The sequence below is a fragment of the Dipodomys merriami genome, unplaced genomic scaffold (genome assembly GCF_024711535.1).
Source record: "Dipodomys merriami isolate MVZ:Mamm:240054 unplaced genomic scaffold, mDipMer1.0.p SCAF_11, whole genome shotgun sequence".
In the NCBI taxonomy this organism is placed as follows: domain Eukaryota; kingdom Metazoa; phylum Chordata; class Mammalia; order Rodentia; family Heteromyidae; genus Dipodomys; species Dipodomys merriami.
This window is the reverse complement of record NW_027202382.1, coordinates 13,734,679-13,757,204: the sequence shown is the minus strand read 5'-3', so window position 1 is coordinate 13,757,204 and position 22,526 is coordinate 13,734,679. Positions and strand designations below refer to the sequence as shown.

At 40.8% G+C, this 22,526-nt stretch overlaps 1 protein-coding gene across 9 annotated transcripts in view; it reads left to right on the top strand.

The window, feature by feature from the left end:
* Ubap2 (ubiquitin associated protein 2) overlaps positions 1 to 22,526 on the top strand; it is a 111,813-nt gene that overhangs the window by 16,916 nt on the left and 72,371 nt on the right. For 5 of the 9 annotated variants that reach the window (XM_070008791.1, XM_070008775.1, XM_070008840.1 and 2 more), the window contains exons 2-3: positions 6,651 to 6,790; positions 14,478 to 14,514. In XM_070008791.1, the coding sequence (XP_069864892.1) occupies positions 6,711 to 6,790; positions 14,478 to 14,514 (117 nt within the window). In that variant the 5' untranslated portion in view covers positions 6,651 to 6,710. The remainder of the gene's footprint in view (positions 1 to 6,650; positions 6,791 to 14,477; positions 14,515 to 22,526) is intronic. The other 4 variants (XM_070008850.1, XM_070008821.1, XM_070008802.1 and 1 more) reach the window with 1 other exon arrangement.

The window sequence follows — 22,526 nt, the reverse complement described above, 5'->3', positions numbered from 1 at the left end:
GGCATGGTACAGGTAGTAGAATGCCTAATTAGCAAGTGTATAGCAGAACTCTTAACAACAACAAATATAGTATTATGTATTATGTGTTATTATGTACCTAGAATATATGTACCTAGAGTGTTGAGTATATATATATATATATATATATATATATCCTATAACATAGTGTATGGTGGATAGTATGTATTTGCCATCATTATTACCATTATTTATTGTTTCTTGGCTAAACTCAAGATCAATTGAAGTATCATTACATAATAATTTTAGACTTGTATATAAATGTACAGCTGTGCCCATCCTAACTAGTTGGACACATAGTCCTTATAACACTGGCCTCATAATTGAGTGAACAGAATCTATGGGCATTCTTTTTTTTTTTTTTTTTTTTTGCCTGTACTGAACTCAGGGCCTGGGCATTGTCCTTGAGCCTCTCTGTGCCCAATGCTAGCACTCTACCACTTGAACCACAGCACCACTTCTGACTTTTTCTGTTTATGTGGTACTAAGGAATTCAACGCAGGGCTTCATGCATGCTAGGCAAGCTAAGCCACATTCCTAGCCCACTATGGGCATTCTTAAGAGACTTGCTTCTTTATTTTTGCAGGATGGCTTTGAACTGAGGCCCTGCACTTGGCTCAGCTTGCTTGCTCAGCTGGCACTCTAGCCATGCCTCTAGCTTGTTTTTTTTTTTACTGTTTTTGTTTTGTTTGTTTTTTTTTGGGTCTGGTCGTGGGGCCTGAACTCTGGGCCTGGGCGCTGTCTCTCAGCTCTTCAGCTTAAGGCTAGCACTCTACCACTTGAGCCACAGCACCACTTCCAGCTTTTTTTCTTTTTTCTTATGTGGTGCTGAGGAATTGAACCCAGGGCCTCATGCATGCAAGGCAAGCTCTCTACCACTGAGCCACCTTCTCAGCCTCTTGCTGGTTATTTTGGAGATGAAGTTTCTTGGATTTTGTTCCATCCAGGTTGGCTTCAAACTATACATGACCCTCTAGATAGATCTCAGCCTCCTGAGAAGTAGCACGAACCAGTGGCATCTGCCTGAGTTTGGCTTCTTGAACATAAGTTATACATCCTAAACTGGATATCCGTGGCTCATAATCTTAGCTCTATAGTCCTAACTACTCATAATCCTAGCTACTCGGGGGCTGAGACCTGAGGATTGAGGTTTGAATCCAACAAGGACAAATTCTAATCAAAAGCCAGAAGTGGAAGTATGGCTGAAGTGGTAGAACAACCTTGAGCCAAAAAGCTCAAAAAAAGAGTTCAAGTTGTAGTACTGGCATGTAATGTACATGCATGTGCATGTGCACTTTTTTTAATTTTTGCCAGTTCTTGAACTCAGGGCCTGGTATCTCTCCCCAAGCTTCTCTCTGCCCAAAGCTAGTGCTCTACTGCTTGAGCCACACTGCCACTTCCAGCTTTTCCTGTTTATGTGGTTCTGAGGAATGGAACCCAGGGCTTCATGCATGCTAGGCAAGCACTCTACCACTATGCCACATTCCCAACTTCTATCCTATTTTCAGTTGAGCTCTTAGTTCACTTAGTAACTCATGTCTGTTTAAAAAAGGCATTCATTTTGTTATTCCTGTAATATTTACTTGGTTTAGTAGCTGATGCACAAGCGTATCAATGACTGTTGAAATCTTCCTTAGTCTCAAAATGTTATCAACAAGTATTCTGTAACATTTCAAATTGATCAAATGTGATTGTCAATGTTTTTATTTTAGGATATGATATGATAACTTTTTTTTTTCCTGTCTGTCATGGGGCTTGAACTCAGGTACTGGGCACTGTCCCTGAGCTTTTGTGCTCTACCAGTTTGAGCCACAGTGCTACTTCTTGTTTTCTGGTGGTTAATTGGAGTTAAGAATCCTGGACTTTCCTGCCTGGGCTGGCTTTGGAACTACTATCCTCAGCTCTCAGCCTCCTGAATAGCTAGGATTTCAAGTGTGAGCCACTGGTGCCTGGCTGATAGCAGTTTTAAATATTTTTATCCCATAGTGTTTTTGTATACCTTAAGGTTAGTGTCAAGCCAGGCGCTGGTGGCTCACGCCTGTAATCCTAGCTATTCAGGAGGCTGAGATCTGAGGATTGCGGTTCAAAGCCAGCCTGGGCAGGAAAGTCCGTGAGACTTTTCTCCAATAAAAACCACTAGAAAACCAGAAGTGGCGCTGTGGCTCAAGTGGTAGAGTGCTCACCTTGAGCTGAAGAGCACAGGGACAGCGCCCAAGCCCAGAGTTCAAGCCCCACGACTGATCCCCCCCCCCCCAAAAAAAAAGTTAGTGTCCTCAGGATAAATCTGTGATATTAGTTTATATATGCTTTAATAATTAAGCATTGGTGACTGTTAACCATCTTCTATTCATTCCAAACGGAAATTTTTTTTTCTTTTTCTGAACTGATAACTTTTGAAAACACAGCTGTGGGCTGGGAAGGTGGCTTCGTGGTAGAGTGCTTGCCTAGCATGCATGAAGCCCTGGGTTGGATTCCTCAGTACCACATAAACAGAAAAAGCTGGAAGTGGAGCTTTGGCTCAAGTGGTAGAGTGCTAGCCTTGAGCAGAAAGAAGCTCAGGGATAGTGCCTTGGCCCTTGAGTTTAAGCCCTAAGACTGGCCAAACAATAACAGCAAAACCCCACAGCTTTTTGAAGTATCTAATTTTCAAAGTAGTCCTTAAAAAAAATAATAGCAGTTTTGGGGGTGTGGCTCAAGTGGTGGAGCTGCCTAGCAAGTCCAAGAAAGGCTGAGTCCAAACTCTAGTATGCCAACCCCTCTCCCACTGGCCAATCCCAACAAGTTAGTTTATTATGCTGTTTTTTTATATTATAAATTATATTGACCATTTTTTTTACCTTAGATAACTGGAAATTTATATTGTATTTGTTGATTTTCTTTTGTTTCTTTTGGAGATAGTGTCTTACTATATATCCCAAGCTGGCCTTGAACTCAAAATCCTCCTGATTCAGTCTCCTGAGTGTTGAGATTACAGGTGTATGCCACTACAATTGGGTGATTTTTGTTTTTGTTTTTGTTTTGCCAGTCCTGGGGCTTGAACTCAGGGCCTGGGCTCTGTCCCTGAGCCTCTCTTTGCCTAAGGCTAGCACTCTACCACTTGAGCCACAGCACCACTTCTGGCTTTTTCTGCTTATGTGGTTCTGAGGAATTGAACCCAGGGCTTCATGCATTCTAGGTAAGCATTCTACCACTAAGCCACATTCCCAGCCCTGATTTTGTTTTAAAGAAGTTAAAAATAGAGGATGGTTCCTGTCTGTAATTCTAGTTATTCAGGAGGTTGAGATCTGAGAGTCTCAGTTTGAAGCCAACCCAGACAGAAAAGTTTGAGGTTTCTATCTCTATTAACCACTAAGAAGCCAGAAGTAGAGCTGTGGCTCAAATGATAGAGTGCCAGCCTTAAGCTGAAGGACAACACCTAGGTTCAAGCCACAGTGCTGACAAGAAAATGAAGGGAAAAAAATTAAAAATATACCAGCAACTCTTACTTGTGTTAAAATTGGTCACAGCTTTCATTTACTTTGAATAAAGTGAGATACATAAGGTTCTAAATTTTGTTGAATTGTAACCTTGTGTGTCTTGCAGCTAAAGAACCTGAGATATGCATGTTTGTGTTTCTGCTAGATTATTTTTAGAATCTCTTGCTCTTGTCTGTTTCTATTCTAAGCAATCTCTTGGAACCTGTTCCCTAGTAATAGAGCTCTTGAGGGTAGAGAAGTAATAGAGAGGATGGAACACAAGAATAATTTGAATTCCTATGATCTGGCAACTGGGTACTTATTGGCAGAAGCAATTCTGTTTATTACATCTAGTTCTGTTTCTGGAATTTATGCATAGATAACAGTATGTTAATTGTGGGTGTTGAATCTTACAGTTTATTTCCCATGACTATTATTTTTACAGTGCAGAGTAAAAAACTTAAAGGTTATTGATGGTTACTTTGGTAACTTTGATTCATAATCTTTAGAAGTTCCATATAAAATTCATATGAGAAAATTTTGTTGAGTCATGTCATTAACTTTATGTATTTTCTGTTCTCTGTGTTTTAGTTATATTTTCTTCTGTTCTTCTTCTGGAGAGCCTCAGTTTTGTCTCTGGAAGGTTTTCTTTTTTTCCCTTCTCTGATGAGGTCTCATTGTTACCAGGGCTGTACTCCAATACTTTGTATCTGAGACTACAGGCGAATACCATTGTGGCCAGCTCTGAAAATATTTTTGCTGGACATCTTCAGCATCAAGACATTCTTTATGAAGAGCAAGTCAGCTATTCTGAAATTTCAGTCTTAAATGTGGAGAGCCATAATTCCAGAAAACAAGCTAATCTGAATATTTTGACATACTCATCTGAAGACATAAGACTTCATTACTCTTGCTTTCATTTTCTTCTTTTCTTTTGGTGCTGTTTCTGGGGCTTGACATCAGAGCCTAGCCACTGTCCCTGAGCTGCTTTTTTGCTCAGGGCTAGCACTCTATCACTTATGCCACAGTTTCACTTCTGGCTTTTTTGGTAGTTTAGCGGAGATGAGTTTCACAGACTTACCTGTTTAGGCTGGTTTTGAACTGTGATCCTCAGTTCTCAGCCTCTTTAGTAGCTAGGATTCAGGCATGAGCCATCTGCACCCATTTCAATAGTCCTTTGAAGTGTTCCCCCCCCCCCCCCTGCGCGCAAGCGCGCATGCGCGCATGCGCGTGAGTGTGTGTGTATACTTGTGTATACTTGTGTGTGTGTGTACCAGTGTGTGTGTGTACCAGTGTGTGTGTGTGTACCAGTACCAGGTCTTAAATTGGGCCCTATGCTGTCCCTTGGCTTTTTCTAATAATGACTGTTGACTTAGCCCTTTACTTCTAGACTTATGTAGTTAATTGGAGATAAGAATCTCTTGGATTTGTGTGCTTGGCTGAACTGGCCTTGAATCTTAAATCTCAGATCTCAGCCTTCTGAGAAGCTAGGATTATAGGCACAAACCCCTGGAGTCCAGCTTCTATGTTATTTATAAGCTACAGGCTTTTCATAGTAATAATATATAATAATACTAATAACTTGTTAATATGTAGCAACACTAAACCTTAATTAAAAATGGAAAAATATGTTATTTTTAAACAACACTTAAGAATAAAGTATGCCATGTACTTACGCTTCACCAAAAAGCAGCTAATCTGACTTCATTATGGAACTAGGACCTTTATTTATAGCCTAATTAGTCATTATGGACTGTTTTATGCTAAGGATTGCTGATTAGAAAGGAAATATGAACTGTTAATATTTATACTCAGAGAAATAGAGAAAGTCTTATGGTTTTTCCTTACTTATAACTGAATATTATGGCAAAATAATGTTTGGTTGTAATAGGCTATAAAAAATTAAGACTTTTTGGTCAGTAAAAGAATTCCATTGTAGGGAGCTGGGAAGGTGGCTCAGTGGTAGAGCGCTTGCCTTGCATGCCTGAGGCCCTGGGTTCGATTCCTCAGCACCACATAAAGAAAAAAGCCGGAAGTGGCACTGTGGCTCAAATGGTAGAGCGTTAGCCTTGAGCTGAAGAGCTGAGGGACAGCACCCAGGCCCAGAGTTCAGGCCCCACGACCAGACCCCCCATCCCCCCCCCAAAAAAAATTCCATTGTAGCATCTATTCAACTCAGTGTAAATCTTAAGCTCTGTGCACATGCAAAGATTTATCACTAGATGGCATCCTGTAAGGAGAAATTCTTACTTTGTTACAGTGTATTTTTAAATATTTTCACAAAGCACTGAGGAATAAACAGTTCAAAAGATAAATCGGAACATATAGTTCAGTGAACAGAATTGTTTGATAGCTATAAGCAAACTAATGATTATTTGTTTGAAGATTTTAGCACCACTGAACACCAAACAGTTTTTGATTGGGTGCTTAATTTTAAATACTTAATTTAAAAGGTTAAGAACTTTAAAAACAGGGGCTGGGAAGGTGGCTCAGTGGTAGAGCGCTTGCCTTGCATGCATGAGGCCCTGGGTTCGATTCCTCAGCACCATATAAACAAAAAAAAGCCGGCAGTGGTGCTGTGGCTTAAGTGGTAGAGCGCTAGCCTTGAGCTGAAGAGCTGAGGGACAGCGCCCAGGCCCAGAGTTCAGGCCCCACGACCGGACCCAAAAACAAAACAAAACAAAAAACTGGGAGAGAGTGAGGGAAGGGGTGACATTGAGAAATGTACTCATTATCTGACTTATATAACTGTCCCCCTCTATATCACCTTTATAATAACAATAAAAAAACCCTAATACTAACCTACTAATATGAAAGGGATATTTCTTGAAAATTTTTATTTGAGAGAATATGTGTGTGTACGTGCCAGTACTAGGGCTTGAACTCAGGACTTCATGTTCTTTCTTAGCTATTTAGCTCAAGGCTGGCATTCTACCACTTAAGCCACAGCTCCTCTTCTGGCATTTTGCAAATTAATTGGCTATAACAGCCTCATGGATTTTCTTGCCTGAGCTGGCTTTGAACTACAACCCGCAGATCTCAGCCTCCTTAGTTAATAGTATTACAAGTGTGAAACCACCAGTACCTGACACTTTTATGTGGCATCTAGTCCTTAAATTAAGTTTTCTTTTTACCATGATTTGAAGGTTTTGCTTACTCTTGTCTGTTTTCTTGCAGATTTTCTACTTTGTACATACATTATTTTGTATATACTATACATGATGACTTCGGTGAGCAATGATCGTTGCCGAGGTGCTCGGGAAAAAACACAGATTTCAGCAACACAGGCAACACAACCACAGAAACAAGTGGTCCAGGTAAGTTTTTGTGGAACTTTTGTTTCTCTTGTTTAGAATGAAATGAAAAGAACATAAATAATGTTTTCCTTTTCAGGAAACTTCAGGATTTTGAACTTGTGTTTAAAAACTATACAGTTAAATACTAGGAAAGAAGTAATATTGATGATTCAGATACAAATGAATGTTGTTCAATGTAAACTATTTAATTCTGAATTCAAGCTACCTATTATCATCTAGGTCATATCCTTTTGTTTCCAGTTCCCATTCTTTCTGTCCCTTCCTATCTCTTTTCTTTTTCTTTCTTTTGTTTGTTCATTGTTTATTCATCCATTCATTCCTTCTACTTTCCTTTTTCTTTTTTATTATTTTTATTTTTTTCAGTGCTGGGGATTAAATGTGGGCCTCTTGTGTACTGGACAAATGCTGTATTACCGAGCTACAACCCTAGCTACTATATTATTTATTATTATTATTATTATTATTATTGGTGATGGTGGTCGTGGGGGCTTGAACTCTGGGCCTGGGCGCTGTCCCTCAGCTCTTCAGCTCAAGGCTAGCACTCTACCACTAAAGCCATAGCGTCACTTTTGGCTTTTTCTGTTTATGTGATGTTGAGGAATCGAACCCAGGGCCTCATGCATGCGAGGCAAACACTCTACCACTGAGCCACTTTCCTAGCCCCTATAATTATTATTTTAAATGAAGTCAGACATACAGTAATCTGGTACAAAGTTAACATTCTGTAGATTGGCAAGTGTCTTTTCAGAGGCAGTATGTAAGTGAGTAAATAAATAAACCTTACCTGGTTCATCCTAATTTCAGACTGAGGACTTTTCTATATTTTTCAAAGACAGGGTCTCAGTATTTATGCACACACACACACACACACATACACACTCACCCAGAGTGGCCTCAAATTCATGATAGGCTTGTGTCATCATACCCAGCTTTGACTGAATTTTGATAGTTAATTATAAGTGATTTTTTGGGGGGGGGTAATGGGTTTTGTACATGCTTGGCAAGTACTGTACCGCTGAGTTCCATCCCTTTCCCTTATAAGTACTTTTATAATTGTTCATACCCTGCTGATAGTCAGTATACTATTTATTTACTTGTCCTGTTAAATTCAATGTGAAGCTAGCTTGTATTTTGTTAGTATTAACAGAAACACATCATTGCTATTCAGTGCTTTCTCCTGAGTACTCCTACTCTGATAAGTATTTATTCATTAATAGATCAAGAAAAACTGTTACTGTTGGAAAATTTTGGATTTGGGGGGGTAAGGCCATCCCTTTGTTTTTTGGTGCTGGTCCTGGTGCTTGAACTCAAGGCCTGATTGCTGACCCTGATCTTTTGTTCTCAAAGATAGAGCTCTACCACTTGAGCCACAGTTTTTTGGTAGTTAATTGGAGATAGGAGTTTCATGCCCAGTGTAGCTTCGAATTGTGATCCTCAGATCTTAGCCTCTTGAATAGCTAGGATTATAGACATGAGTCACATGTACCCAGTTAACAACATCCCTCGATAGAGGAGTATTTAAGGAAAAAGTTGTTTCATAAATGGCTCTAACAAAAGAAGAAATATATTAGGAGTAATCTTTTTTTTTTTTTTTTTGGGGTCCAGTTGTGGGGCCTGAACTCTGGGCCTGGACTCTGTCCCTCAGCTCTTCAGCTCAAGGCTAGTGCTCTACCACTTGAGTCACAGCACCACTTCCGGTTTTTTTCTTTTTGCTTATGTGGTGCTGAGGAACGGAACCCAGGGCCTCAGGCATGCAAGGCAAGCGTTCTACCACTGAGCCAACTTCCCAGCCCCTTAGGAGTAATCTTAAGTGCAATCTCATAACAAAAACTACATATATTTAGGGGCTGGGAATGTGGCTTAGTGGTAGAATGGTAGTGTGTGTGAAGCCCTGGGTTAGTTTCCTCAGTACCATATAAACAGAAGAAATGATGGGCTGGGAAGTTGGCTCAGTGGTAGAGTGCTTGCCTTGCATGCCTGAGGCCCTGGGTTCGATTCCTTAGCACCACATAAGGAAAAAGAAAAAAGCTGGAAGTGGCGCTGTGGCTCAAGTGGTAGAGCACTAGCCTTGAGCTGAAGAGCTTAGGGACAGCACCCAGGCCCAGAGTTCAGGCCCCACAACTGGACCCCTCCCCCCCCCCAAAAAAAAAGGGAAGTGGTGCTGTGGCTCAAGTGGTAAAGTGCTAGCCTTGAGCAAAAAGTGCCCAGTTCTATTGTAATAGAGTAGTGATGTTCTAATTGAACCTGCCTAAGTTTCATGCTGAAAGAGAGCACAGCACTTTTGAATTTGTATAAATCTGGATTTGGATCTCTGGCCAGTCACTTTACAATTTAGACAAGCTAAGTTTTTTAATTTTTATTTTTTGGCACTGGGGATCAAACCCAGGATATTGCATTGTTATCAAGTGCTTTGCCACTGAGATTTATCCCAGCCCCTAGTTGTTTGTTTTTATTGCTGTTTTTGTGCTGGTCATGGAGCTTGAACTCAAGGCATAGGTGCTGTCCTTGAGCTATTTTTGCTCAAGGCTAGCATTCTACCGCTTGAACCACAACTCTACTTCTGGTGTGGGTTTTTTTGTTTTTGTTTTTGTTTTTGTTTTTGTTTTTGTAGTTAATTGGTGTTAGCTGGGCACTGGTGGCTCACCCCTGTAGTTCTAGCTACTCAGAATGCTGAGATCGGAGGATCATGGTTCAAAGCCAGCCCAGACAGAAAAGTCTGTGAGACTCTTCTCCAATTAACCACCGGAAAACGAGAAGTGGCACTGTGACTCAAGTGGTAGAGCGCTAGCCTTGAGCTAAAGAGCTCAGGGACAGTGCCCAGGCCCAGAGTTCAAGCCCCATGACCCACAAGAAAACACACAGAAAAACAACAACAACAAAAGAAAACAAAACAAAACAAAAATTGGAGATGAGGGTCTCATGGACTTTCCTGCCTGGGCTGGCTTAGAATCTTGATCTAATATTACAGGTGTGAACCACCAGAACTCAGCTGTTTTGTTTTTTTTTTTTTGGACAATGTCTTTCTACTCTTTAAGTAGTGCAGGTCACTTTTAGATCCTTACTTAACCAACTTAGCAAATGCCCTAACCTCCTAAATGCTAGGATCATGGACATTGTTATTATAGACTGCTACCAAACTATCTTTTCTTTCTTTTGAATATAATTTTTAAAATTACATACATGGACACTCTATTTTTTTTTTTTTTTGGCCAGTCCTGAGGCTTGAACTCAGGGCCTAGGCTCTGTCCCTGAGCTTCTTTTGTTCAAGGCTACCACTCTACCACTTGAGCCACAGTGCCACATCCAGCCTTTTCTGTTTATGTCATACTGAAGAATCTAACCCGGGGCTTCATGCACACCAGGCAAGCTCTCTACCACTAACCCATATTCCTAGCCTGGACACACTCTTGTTGCTGTTTTTGTGTTGGTCCAGGGGCTTGAACTCTGGGTCTGGGCGCTGTGCTTGAGAACTTTAGCTCAAGGATAGCACTCTACCACTTGGGCCACAGTACCACTTCCAGCTTTTTCTGTTTATGTGGTACTGAGGAATCAAACCCAGGGCTTCATGCATAGTAGGCAAGCACTCTACCACTGAGCCTCAAAAGAGTTTCAAAAGTAGCACATATAAAAGCTAGGTACCTGTGGCTCACATCTGTAATCCTAGCTACTCTGGAGGCTGAGATCTGAGGATTAAAGTTTGAAGCCAGTCCAAGCAGATAATTCCAAGAGTCTTTTATCCAATCAACTAGCAAAAAGCCAGATATAGGGGCTGGGAAGGTGGCTCAGTGGTAGAGCGCTTGCCTTGCATGCATGAGGCCCTGGGTTCGATTCCTCAGCACCGCATAAGCAAAAAGAAAAAAGCCGGAAACGGTGCTGTGGCTCAAGTGGTAGAGTGCTAGCCTTGAGCTGAAGAGCTGAGGGACAGCGCCCAGGCCCAGAGTTTAGGCCCTACAACTGGATCCCCCCCCCAAAAAAAAAAGCCAGATACGGATATATGGCTCAGGTAGTATAATGCCAGCAAGAAGCAAAAGAGTCAAGTGAGAGCTTGAGACCTTTGTCTAAGCCCAAGGACCAGCACACATTAAAAAAAGATAGTCATATAATTTCTACAGACTCTTTTTTCTAGATCCCTCAGATGTATGTATGTATATCAGCTTTTTTTTTTTTTTTCATTTTGCTTATGTGGTGCTGAATCAAACCCAGGGCCTCAGGCATGCAAAGCAAGCGCTCTACCACTGAGCCACCTTCCCAGCCCTTATCTATCAACTTTTAACTTTTTTCTGTACTATTTTGATAATTTATCGAGAATGTTACTTATTTTTGTAATGCTGGGGATGAATTCAGGGCCATGACTTTACAACTATGTCTTTCCCCAAGCTTTTTTTTTTTTTTTTTTTTTGTTGGTCGTGAGGCTTGAACTCTGGGCTTGGGTGCTGTCCTTGTGCTCTTCAGCTCAAGGCAAGCGCTCTACCACTTGAGCCACAGCGACACTTCTGGTTTTCTAGTGGTTTATTGGAGATAAGAGTCTCATGGAGGGCTGGGAAGGTGGCTCAGTGGTAGAGCGCTTGCCTTGCATGCCTGAGGCCCTGGGTTCGATTCCTTAGCACCACATAAGCAAAAAGTAAAAAGCTGGAAGTGGTGCTGTGGCTCAAGTGGTAGAGCGCTAGCCTTGAGCTGAAGAACTGAGGGACAGCGCCCAGGCCCAGAGTTCAGGCCCCATGACTGGACTCAAAAAAAAAAAAAAAAAAAAAAAGAAAAAAGCCATAAGTGGCGCTGTGGCTCAAGTGGTAGAGTGCTAGCCTTGAGCTAAAGAGCTGAGGGACAGCCCCCAGGCCCAGAGTTCAGGCCCCATGACCGGACCCAAAAAAAAAAAAGAGTCTCATGGACTTTGCTGCCTAGGATGGCTTTGAACTGTGATCCTCAGATCTCAGCCTCCTGGGTAGCTAGGATTACAGGAGTGAGCCACTGGCCCCCGGCTGCTCCCTCTGATTTTTGATGTTGTTGTTTTTTTTCCGTCGTGGGGCCTGAATTCTGGGCCTGGGCGCTATCCCTCAGCTATTCAGCTCAAGGCTAGCACTCTACCACTTGAGCCACAGCACCACTTCCGGCTTTTTTCTTTTCGTTTATGTGGTGCTGAGGAATCAAACCCAGGGCCTCATGCATGCAAGGCAAGCACTCTACCACTGAGCCACCTCCCCAGACCTCCCTCTGATTTTTGAGACAGGGCCTTTTCAGCCTAACTGGCATTGAACTCACCATAGCTTAGGCTACCCTTGAATTTACTATCCTTCCTCAACGTCCTAAGGGATTTACAAGTGTGTATTACTATGTCTTGTTTATGGAGATCTTCCTTTACATAGTCACAGTATAATTATCCAAAGTCAGAAAATTAGGTTATTATCTAATTTATAGATTATTATATTTATATTTATCTTAGTTGTCTCCATATCTTTTTTTTTTTTTTGTCAATTGTGGGGCTTGAGCTCAGCCTGGATGCTGTCCCTCAGCTCTTCAGCTCAAGGCGAGTGCTCTACCACTAGAGCCACAGCAAAAAGCTCCACTTCTTGTTTTCTGAGTGGTTTATTGGAAGTAAGAGTTTCCAGACTTCCCTCAGATCTCAGCCTCCTGAGTAGCTAGGATTACAGGTGTGAGCCCTCGGTGCCCTCTCTCTCTCTCTCTCTCTTTTTCTCTCTCTCTCTCTCTCTCTCTCTCTCTCTCTATATATATATATATATATATATATATTTTTTTTTTTTTTTTGTCAGTCCTGGGTCTTGAACTCTGGGCCTTGGCGCTGTCCCTCAGCTCTTCAGCTCTAGGCTAGCGCTCTACCACTTGAGCTACAGTGCCACTTCTGGTTTTCTTGTTGTTTATTGAAGGTAAGAGTCTCCCAGACTTTCCTGCCAGGGCTGGCTTTGAACTATAATCCTCAGATCTCAGCCTCCTGAGTAGCTAGGATTACAGGCGTAAGCCACGGGCGCCATATCTTTTTATTGTGTTGTTGAGACCCTATCTCACTATCAGTACATAATATAGGCTGGCACAATAGCCTGACTTTGATCTTGTAGTCAGCTTCTGGAAAGCTAAAATTGTGTACTTGTTTATCACTGGCAATAATGGTTTTAGGTAAGTCCTTAATCTTACATTGTATTTAGGTGGCAGGACTCTTCAGTATGTCTCTCTCATTCTCTCCCTCTCACTCTCCTTCTCCACTCCACTCTGGTTGTGATAAGTACATGCTCTACCTCTAAGCTATATCCTCAGTCCTTTCAATCAACCTATGCTCCTCTTCCCTTTTGGGTTTTAAATTTTATTTTTAAAGACAACGTCTTGCTATATGGCTCAGAGGGGCCTATAACAACTCTTGATCCTCCAACCTTTCATTTTCACTACCATGTTTGGTTCTTTTATGGTGGAAATGTTCCTCAGTTTCATGATAGTTATTTGAAGAATATAGACCAGTTGTTTTGTAAGTATCTTCAGTTTAGGTTTCTTTGATACTTCCTCATCATTAGAATTATTTCATGCATTTTTGGTAGAAGTACCCTAGATGTGAGGGGTTTTTTTTGTTTTGTTTTTTGTCTGTGTGGTTGTGGTATGGATTGAATTGAGGGCCTTGCGTATACTAGGCAAATACTCTACCACTGAGTTACATTCCCAACCAGATCTGATCGGTTACTGCATTATAGCATGCTGTAAAAGTATGTAAGTTTGTCCCATACACTAACGATCTGTTTTACCACTTACTTAAAGTAGTATTTGTTGGAGATCTAACCAATTAGTTTTTTAAAAGTATAAAAATAGACTATGGTACATGGTTTTTGCAGGATGATTGTAAGGAATTAGAAATTGTTTAAGATTGTGATCAGGAAATGATTATTGTTACTATGTATTCCACTTAAATTATGAAGTGATTTTAATAATATTTGAAATTTGAGTAATCACAGCAGTGGGGACACAGATAAAGATAGGAGAGTTTCAAGTTCTATGCCAGACTGGGCTTTTTGTTGTCGTTTTGGTTAGAGACACAGTTTCTATAGTCCAGGTTGTCCTCAAACTTACCTTGGAGCATACATTGGCCTTGAACTTGAGATCCTCCTACCTCTGTCTTTAAGTGCTGTCTTTCAAGTGCTGGGCATGTAGCCTAGGTTGCTAGCAAAGTTGCAATGAATTTGAGATACATAGTAAGACCTTGTCTCAAAAATAAGTAAATAAATAATAAAAAAACTTTAAAAGCCAGTTATACAAAATATTGTAGAAAATTAATGGTTTTCTGTTTAGTAGAAAAAAGATGTAAGCTATAGCAAACTATTGAATATTAAAGAAAAATGCTATTAGACTATGTTAATAATATTGATTGGTGGTGGTGGGCATAATGAGGATATTTTAAATGAAAGCTATTTTATTATGTTTTCCAAAATTTCTGGCTGACATGTCCAATAAAAAATATTTGGTTTACTAGAAAAGCTGCCAGCACCGTTTTTCATTATGAAAGCAACTTTGCTTTTTATAAACCATGTGAGTGGCAGAGAGATTCAGAGATGAAAAGGCAATGCTGCTTTTCTTGGCCATACTTGCTCTTAATTTGTGACTTGGCCTGATGAATGTCAGTAATGGGGAGGGTACACTGAACATGTTTAAGTTGGATTACCAGTTGACCCTGCTTTTTCCTCTTTTTTCCCCCAAGCTGTACAGACCTCTTGACACTTCTAGAGCTCAGCCTGGTAACTTCCCTATTATACTCTTAATTTATGTTTGGTGCTTTGTTTTTGAATATTTGTTGAATTGTTTATTGAACAAAGTAATTTTCTTCTTGACTAAGATATAGGTATCTTACAAAGGTAAAAAATTAGCATTTTGATTAAAAATTAATATTAATATACTTCTAGTGTTACAGTACTGTGCTTGTTAACAGCTGTTAAGTATATCAGCTGTGCTTTTGGAAGTTGTCTAGTCTGTGCCTTGTTAGAATAAAACATGGTATCGCTGAAGAGGAATGCAAAAAATATTGAGTCATAATCCTTAAGCTAAAGGGTTAAGTCTGATAAATCAATAAGTGGTATTTAAGTAGTTGCCTTTTTAGTTAAAGATGTATGGGTGAACCAATATCAAAATAAAAATATAGAAATACATAGAGGTTGGGTATGTAACTAAATGGTAGAACTACTGCTTAGCATATATGATATCATTAATGATTGAACTCTGGGCCTGGGTGCTGTCCCTCAGCTCTTCAGCTCAAGGCTAGCACTCTACCACTTGAGCCACAGCGCCACTTCCGGCTTTTTTTCTTTTTGCTTATGTGGTGCTGGGGAATCGAACCAGGGCCTCATGCATGCAAGGCAAACGCTCTACCACTGAGCCACCTTCCCAGCCCCTTAGGAAACTCTTATCTCCAACAAACTATTCAAAAAAGCTGGAAGTGGCATGCTGTGGCTCAATTGGTAGAGTGCTTGCCTTGAGCAGAAGAAGCTTAAGGACAGTGCCCAGGCTCAGTGTTCAAGCCCTGGCTGGGACTGGAAAAAACAAAACCTTTAAACTAGATTTTTTTTTTTTAAATACCATTTTCTAGCTTAACAGGATTAGGATAGGGTTTTTTTTTGTTGTTGTTGTTCTTAATAAACTGTATTTTTACATTTACAAAGCACTGGCAATTCTCAGAGGGTTTTTTTAAGTTTAAATTTCTCTTGTGTTGGTAGGCACAGATTTGATAGGGCTCATGCTTGACATAATAAGGCTCTGGGTTCAATCTCTAGTATGCATGACAAGCAAAGTATAAGTGCTTTTACATAGAGACACATTTGTTGCTCTTGTCTCTGCCATAACCCCCACTACTTTTTTTTTAATGCCATTTTTAGAAGGGAAGGTCTGTCTTGTCTGACATTACTATAGAAAGTGTCTTCTGTCTGAAAATGTCACATTCTTGTGAATGTAGTCTACAACTTATCCATTATTTAATTTTCTTAGGTGTTTTTCTTCTTTCTTTTGGCCTTTTTAAAGGATTCTTTTACCATTTGTTGATTAAATATAAAAGTTGAGGAAAAAGGAGTTGGGAAGGTGGCTCAGTGGTAGAGTGTTTGCCTTGCATGCATGAGACCTTCGGTTCGATTCCTCAGCATCACAAAAGCAGAAGAAGCTGGAAGTGGGGCTGAGGCTCAAGTGGTAGAGTGCTAGTCTACAGCTGAAAAGCTGAGGGACAGCACCTAGACCCAGAGTTCAGGCCCTACGACCAACCAAAAAAAAAAAAAGAAAAGTTGAGGAAAAAGAGATTGAGGAAATACTTGTCCAATGATCTCAGATCTCCTTTGAGAGGTCTGTTTTTCTGAGGTCAGGGCCACAGGTTCTTCTGCATCTTTTCAATGTTTTTTGCTTTTTGGTTTTTTTTGGTCAGTCGTGGGGCTTGAACTCTGGGCTTGGGCGCTGTCCCTAAGCTCTTTAGCTCAAGGTGAGCACTCTACTGTTTGAGCCACAGCACCATTTCCGGTTTTCTAGTTGTTTATTGGAGATAAGAATCTCATGGACTTTCCTACCTGGGCTGCCTTTGAACCCTGATCCTCAGATCTTAGCCTCCTGAGTAGCGAGTGAGCCACTGGCGCCCGACTGTCCATGACATTCTTACCTCCAGTTAACCAGCAAAAAGCTGGAAGTGGAGGCTGGCTCAAGTATTATGAGTTCTGGCTTTTAGTGAAAAAGCCAGAACAGTGGTTAAGGCACTGAGGTTAAGCCCTTAAGATCAACATACATGTACATGTATACACCCCTCCTACCCCTATACCAAAGGGGCTATTGATTGGTCAAACACCAGATGCTGGTGGCTCATGCCTGTGTAATGCTAGTTCCCTCCAAGATTTGAGGATTATGTTTCAAAACCAGCAGAAAAATCCATGAGACTCTTTTATCTCTAATTAGTCATGGAAAACTGGAGGTGGAGCTGTGACTCCAAGTGGTAGAGTACTAGCCTTGAGCAAAAGAGCTCAAACAGTGCCCTGAATTCAAGCCCTTAGACTGACAAAAAAAATGGTGATGATGGATTTATTTTATTTATTTAGTCAGTCCTGGGCAGACAGAATCATCAAAAACTAAAAACTTAAAAAAAAGGAAGTCTTTTGTTTCCATATCTTAGGGTTAATTTCAGTATGTATATTATTTTATATAAATATGAGGAGGCACTTAGGCACTGTGCTTTAGTGATTCTCCTCTAAGAGTATCCTCTTTGGTCTCACTGTGTGTATCTAGAAATCTGTATAATTTGTCATATCCCAGTGCATTTTAGATCTAACTTCTACATATTAGAACATGCCCCATTTGTCTCTGAGATTGGCTTACCTCACTAACAGATTTGTTCTAGTTTTACCCATTTCTCTGCGAATGACATGATTTTATTCTTTATAATGGCTGTGTAGAATTCCATTGAGTAGCTGGCACCAGTAGCTCACGCCTGTAATACTAGCTACTCAGGAGGCTGAGATCTGAGGATCAAAATTGGAAGCTAGCCAGGGAAGAAAAGTTCCTAAGAGACTCTTATCTCCAATTAATCCCGAAGTGGAGTTGTGGTTCAAAATGGTGGAGAGCTAGCCTTGAGCAAAAAGAGTTCAGGGGACAGCACGTAAGCCTTGAGTTCAAGCCTCAGAACCAGAAAAGAAAAAAAAATTTCATTGGGTATAGGAACCATATTTTTTGGATCCACTCATCTGTTGTGGGGTATCTTGGCTGTTGCGGTATCTTGGCTATTGTGAATAGTCAGGCAGTGAACATGAATATGCAGGTGTCCTTATCATATCTTGGCTTATGATGTTCAGGGTAGATGCCTAGGAGTGGTATGGCTGGGTTGTAGGGAAAGTCTATGTATGGTTTTTAATTTTTTTTTTTTTTTGGTTGGTTGTGGGGCTTGAACTCTGGGCTCGGGTGCTGTCCCTGTGTTCTTCAGCTCAAGGTGAGCATTCTACTACTTGAACCACAGTGTCACTTCCAGTTTTCTAGTGGTTTATTGGAGATAAGAGTCTCATGGACTTTCCTGCCCGGGCTGGTTTTGAACCGTGATCCTCAGATCTCAGCATGAGCCACCGTCGCCCAGCTATGTTTAGTTGTTGTTGTTGTTATTTTTAATTTATTTTTTGCCAGTCTTGGGGCTTGAACTCAAGGTTTGGGCTCTATCCCCGAGCTTCTTTTGCTCAAGGCTAGCACTCTACCATTTGAGTCACAGTGCCACTTCTGGCATTTTCTGTGTCTGTGCTACTGAGGAATGGAACTCAGTACTTCATGAATGCTAGGCAGGCACTCTACCACTTTGTTTAATTCTTTGAGGAACCTCCAGAGTCCAGAGTGGTTGTTCTATTTTACATTCTAACCAACTGTGCAGTAAGATTCATTTTCCTCCACATCCCAGCCCATGTTGGTTGTTGTTGTTATTCAAATTCACAATGTTGGCCAATCTTACTGGGGTAAGATGGAATCTCCGGGTTGATTTGATTTGCATTTCCTTTGTGGCCAGGGATGAAAACATTTCCTGTTGGGGCTGAGAAGGTGGCTCAGTGGTAGAGCGCTTGCCTTGCATGCCAGAGGCCCTGGGTTCGAATCCTCAGCACCACATAAGCAGAAACTCTTAAGCCAGAAGTGGCGCTGTGGCTCTAGTGGTAGAGCACTAGCCTTGAGCTGAAGAGCTGAGGGACAGCGCCCAGGCCCAGAGTTTAAGCCCCACAACCGACCAAAAAACAAAACAAAACAAAAATTTCCTGTTGTATTTCTTTACAATTCTTATCTCTTCTTCTGAGAATCTCTCCTTAACTCTTTTGCCCTTTTAATGATTGGTTTATTAGGCTTAGGAGGGGTTAGTTTCTTGAACTCCTTGTTTATATTAGATATAGGCCTTTGTCTGGTAAAGATAGTTTCTTTAAAGATATTGCTGGTGAAGATCTTTTCCCCACATTTGTGGTTTGTCTTTCTAGTTTAGTAACTATTTCAGAAACTTTTTATTTTGGTGTAGTCCCACTTGTCAAGTCTCTCTCCTGTTATACTCCTGGGACTCTACCTATACCTACCTGTAAGTTCTAATGTTTCTCCAGTAGTTTGAGTAGTTTCAGAGTTTTGGGTCTGATGGTTTGTTGTTGTTGTTGTTGTTGTTGTTAAGTTCTAATGTTTCTCCAGTAGTTTGAGTAGTTTCAGAGTTTTGGGTCTGATGGTTTGTTGTTGTTGTTGTTGTTTTTTGCCTGTCTTGGGGCTTGAACCTGGGCTTTGTCCCTGAGCCTCTCTGCGCTCAAGGCTAGCACTCTACCACTTGAGCCACAGTGCCACCTCAGGCTTTTTCTGTTTATGTGGTACTGAGGAATCAAACCCAAGGCCTCATGCATGCCAGGCAAGCACTCTACCACTAAGCCACATTCCCAGCCCAGATGTTAAGGTCTTTGTTCCAGTTTGAATTGATATTAGTATATGCTGACAAACAAGGATCCACTTTTAATTTCTGCATATGGCTGTCTAGTTTTCCCAATACCAGTTGTTGAAGAGGCTATTTTTTTCCCCATTGTATGACTTTTGCCCCTTAGCAAATATCAGATAACTTTAAGTGTATGGTTTTATTGTTGTTTTGTTTTTTTTGGTTGGTCGTGGGGCTTGAACTCTGGGCTTGGGCACTGTCCCTCAGCTCTTCAGCTCAAGGCGAGCGCTCTACCACATGAGCTACAGCGCCACTTCCGGTTTTCTGGTGGTTTATTTGAGATAGGAGTCTCACGGTCTCTCCTGCCCGGGCTGGCTTTGAACCGTGATCCTCAGATCTCAGCCTCCTGAGTAGCTAGGATTACAGGCGTGAGCCACCAGCGCCCGGCTTTTAAGTGTATGGTTTTAGTTTTGGGTCTTCTAATCTGTTGTTCCATTGATCTTCAGGTCTATTTTTGTGCTAATACCAAGCTGTTTTTGTTATTATTGCTCTGCAGTGTAGTTTGAGGTGTGGTATTGTGATACCACCTGCATTGCTGCTTTTTTTTTCCTTCTTTGGCTATTGTAGGTCTTTTGTTCTGTATAAAATTTTGGATTTTTTTTTTCTATCTCAGTAGAGAATGTCATTGGGATTTTAATGGGGATTGCATTGAATATGTATATCACTTTGGGCAATATATGGCCACTATCACAATTTTGATTCTACTTATCCCTAAATATGGAAGGTCTTTCCACTTCCTAGTGTCCTCTTTTCTTCATATTTTTATAGTTTTTGCTATAAAGATCTTTTATGTTTTGGGATAGGTTAATTACTAGTTTTTTTTGTGTGTATGTCAGTTGTGAGGCTTGAACTCTGGGCCTGGGTACTGTCCCTCAGCTCTTCAGCTCAAGGCTAGTGCTCTACCACTTGAGCCACAGTGCCACTTCCTGTTTTCTGAGTGGTTTATTGGAGATAAGAGTCTCAAGGCCTTTCTTGCCTGGACTGGCTTTGAACAGCTATCCTCAGATTTCAGACTTCTGAGTAGCTAAGATTACAGACGAGAGCTACCTGCACCCAGCTCTAGGTATTTTTTTAAAGGCTACTGCAAATAGAGTTGTTTTCATGATTTCCCTTTCTGCTTGTACATTGTTGACATACAGAAAAGCTACTGATTTTTGTAGGTTAATTTTGTATCTTGCTACTTTGCCAAAGTGGATGATCTAGGAGTTTGAGGGTGGAGTTTTTTGGGTCCTTATGGTATATCTGCTCTAGGGATGTTTGATTTCATCTTTCTCTATGTGAATCTCTCTTTTTCTTGCCTTATTGCTCTGGCTAGGAATTTCAGAACTGTATTGAAGATGAATGGAGAGAGCGGACATCCTTGCCTTATTCCTGATTTTAGGGGAAATGGTTTTAGTTTTTCCCCATTGAGTATGATATTGGCTGTTGGTCTGTCATATAGTCTTCATTGTTTTAAGGAATGTTCCTTGTATTCCTAGCTCTTCCAAAGCTTTTAATACAAATGGATGATTTTTTTTTTTTTTTGGGTGGGTCGTGGGGCTTGAACTCTGGGCCTGAACGCTGTCCCTCAGCTCTTCAGCTCATGGCGAGGGCTGTATAGCTTGAGCCACAGTGCTACTTCTGGTTTTCTGAGTAGTTTATTGGAGATAAGAGTCTCATTGCCTTTCCTGCCCGGGCTGGTGTTAAACCACGATCCTCAGATCTCAGCCTCTGGAGTAGCTAGGATTACAGGCGTGAGTCACCAGCGCCCAGCTAAATGGATGATTTTTTTTTGTCAGAGGCTTTTCTGCCTCTATTGAGATGATCTTGTGGTTCTTGTCTTTGGCTCTGTTGACAAGGTGAATTACATTCAATGATTTGTGTATGTTAAACCAGCCTTGCATATGTGGGATGAAGCCTACTTTTTTGATTTGTTTTTCTGGATTCTGTTGGCTAATGTTTTATTGAAGAACTTTTCATCTGTGTTCATCAGAGAAATTGGTCTGTAGTTCTTTTTATTTTGTTGTTGGATACTTACTGGTTTGGGGATGAGTGTGATACTGGTTCATAGGATGAATTTGAATTGTTCCCTCTGTTTCTATTTCACAGAAAAGCTTGAGGAGTATTGGTTTTAGTTCATCCTTGAAACTCTTAGAGAATTCAGCAGTGAATCTATTAGGGCCTGGGCTTTTCCTTGTTGGAAGACTTCTGCTTCTTTAGTCTAGTTGCATGTTACTGCTCTTTTGACTGGTTTATATTTTCTTGGTTTAGCTTAGGTAGTTTATATGTCTCGAGAAATTTGTCTCTTTCCACTGTTTTCCTTCTTTTTTGAGTGTAGTTTTTGAAAGTAGTCCTTTATAATCATTTGGATTTCTTGGAAGTTTGTTATAATGTTTTTTTCACATTTATTATTTTTTTTTATTGTGAAAATACCATACAGAGGGGTTACAATTACATGGGCAAGATAATGAGTACATTTCTTATCAAGCATTGTTGCCTCCTCCTTTGTTTCCCCTTCCCATCCCTTCCCATACCCCCTTCCCCCACCCCCCCCGTTATAATGTTTCTTGTGGCATCTCTGATTTTATTGATTTGAATCTTGTCTCTTCATCAATCTTGCTAGTGGTCTATTTTATTAATTTTTTCAAAAATCAGCTTTTTGTTCCATTGATTTTATGTGTAGTTTTTTTTTTTTGGGGGGGGGGTCCGGTCTTGAGGCCTGAACTCTGGGCCTGGGCGCTGTCCCTCAGCTCTTCAGCTCAAGGCTAGCACTCTACCACTTGAGCCACAGCGCCACTTCCAGCTTTTTTTCTTTTTGCTTACGTGGTGCTGGGGAATCAAAACCAGGGCCTCATGCATGCAAGGCAAGCGCTCTACCACTGAGCCACCTTCCCAGCCACTGTGTGTAGTTTTAAAAGTCTATTTCATTAATTTCTGCCTTAATCTTTGCTCTCTCTCTTTCTGGATTTGGGTTTGGTTTGGTCTTTTTTTAGCAGTTTTAGTTGCAGCATGGGGATATTTACTTGAGCTGTTTCTGTTTTCTGTATGTGTGTGCTTAGAGCATAAACTTTCCCCTCAGCATTGCTTTTGCTGCATTCCAAAGGTTCCATTCATTTTCATTGAATTGTAAGAAGTTTCTGGTTTCGTCCTTAATTTCTTCTGTGACCCAGGTATTATTCAGTAGTGTGTTATTCAATCCCCATATGTTTGAGTGTTTTCTGCAATATGTTTTGTTGTTGAGAACTAGTTTGATTCCACTGTGGTCAGATAGGCTGTAAAGAGTTATCTCACTCCTCTTTTATTTGCTTAGGTTCTTTGTGTGTTATA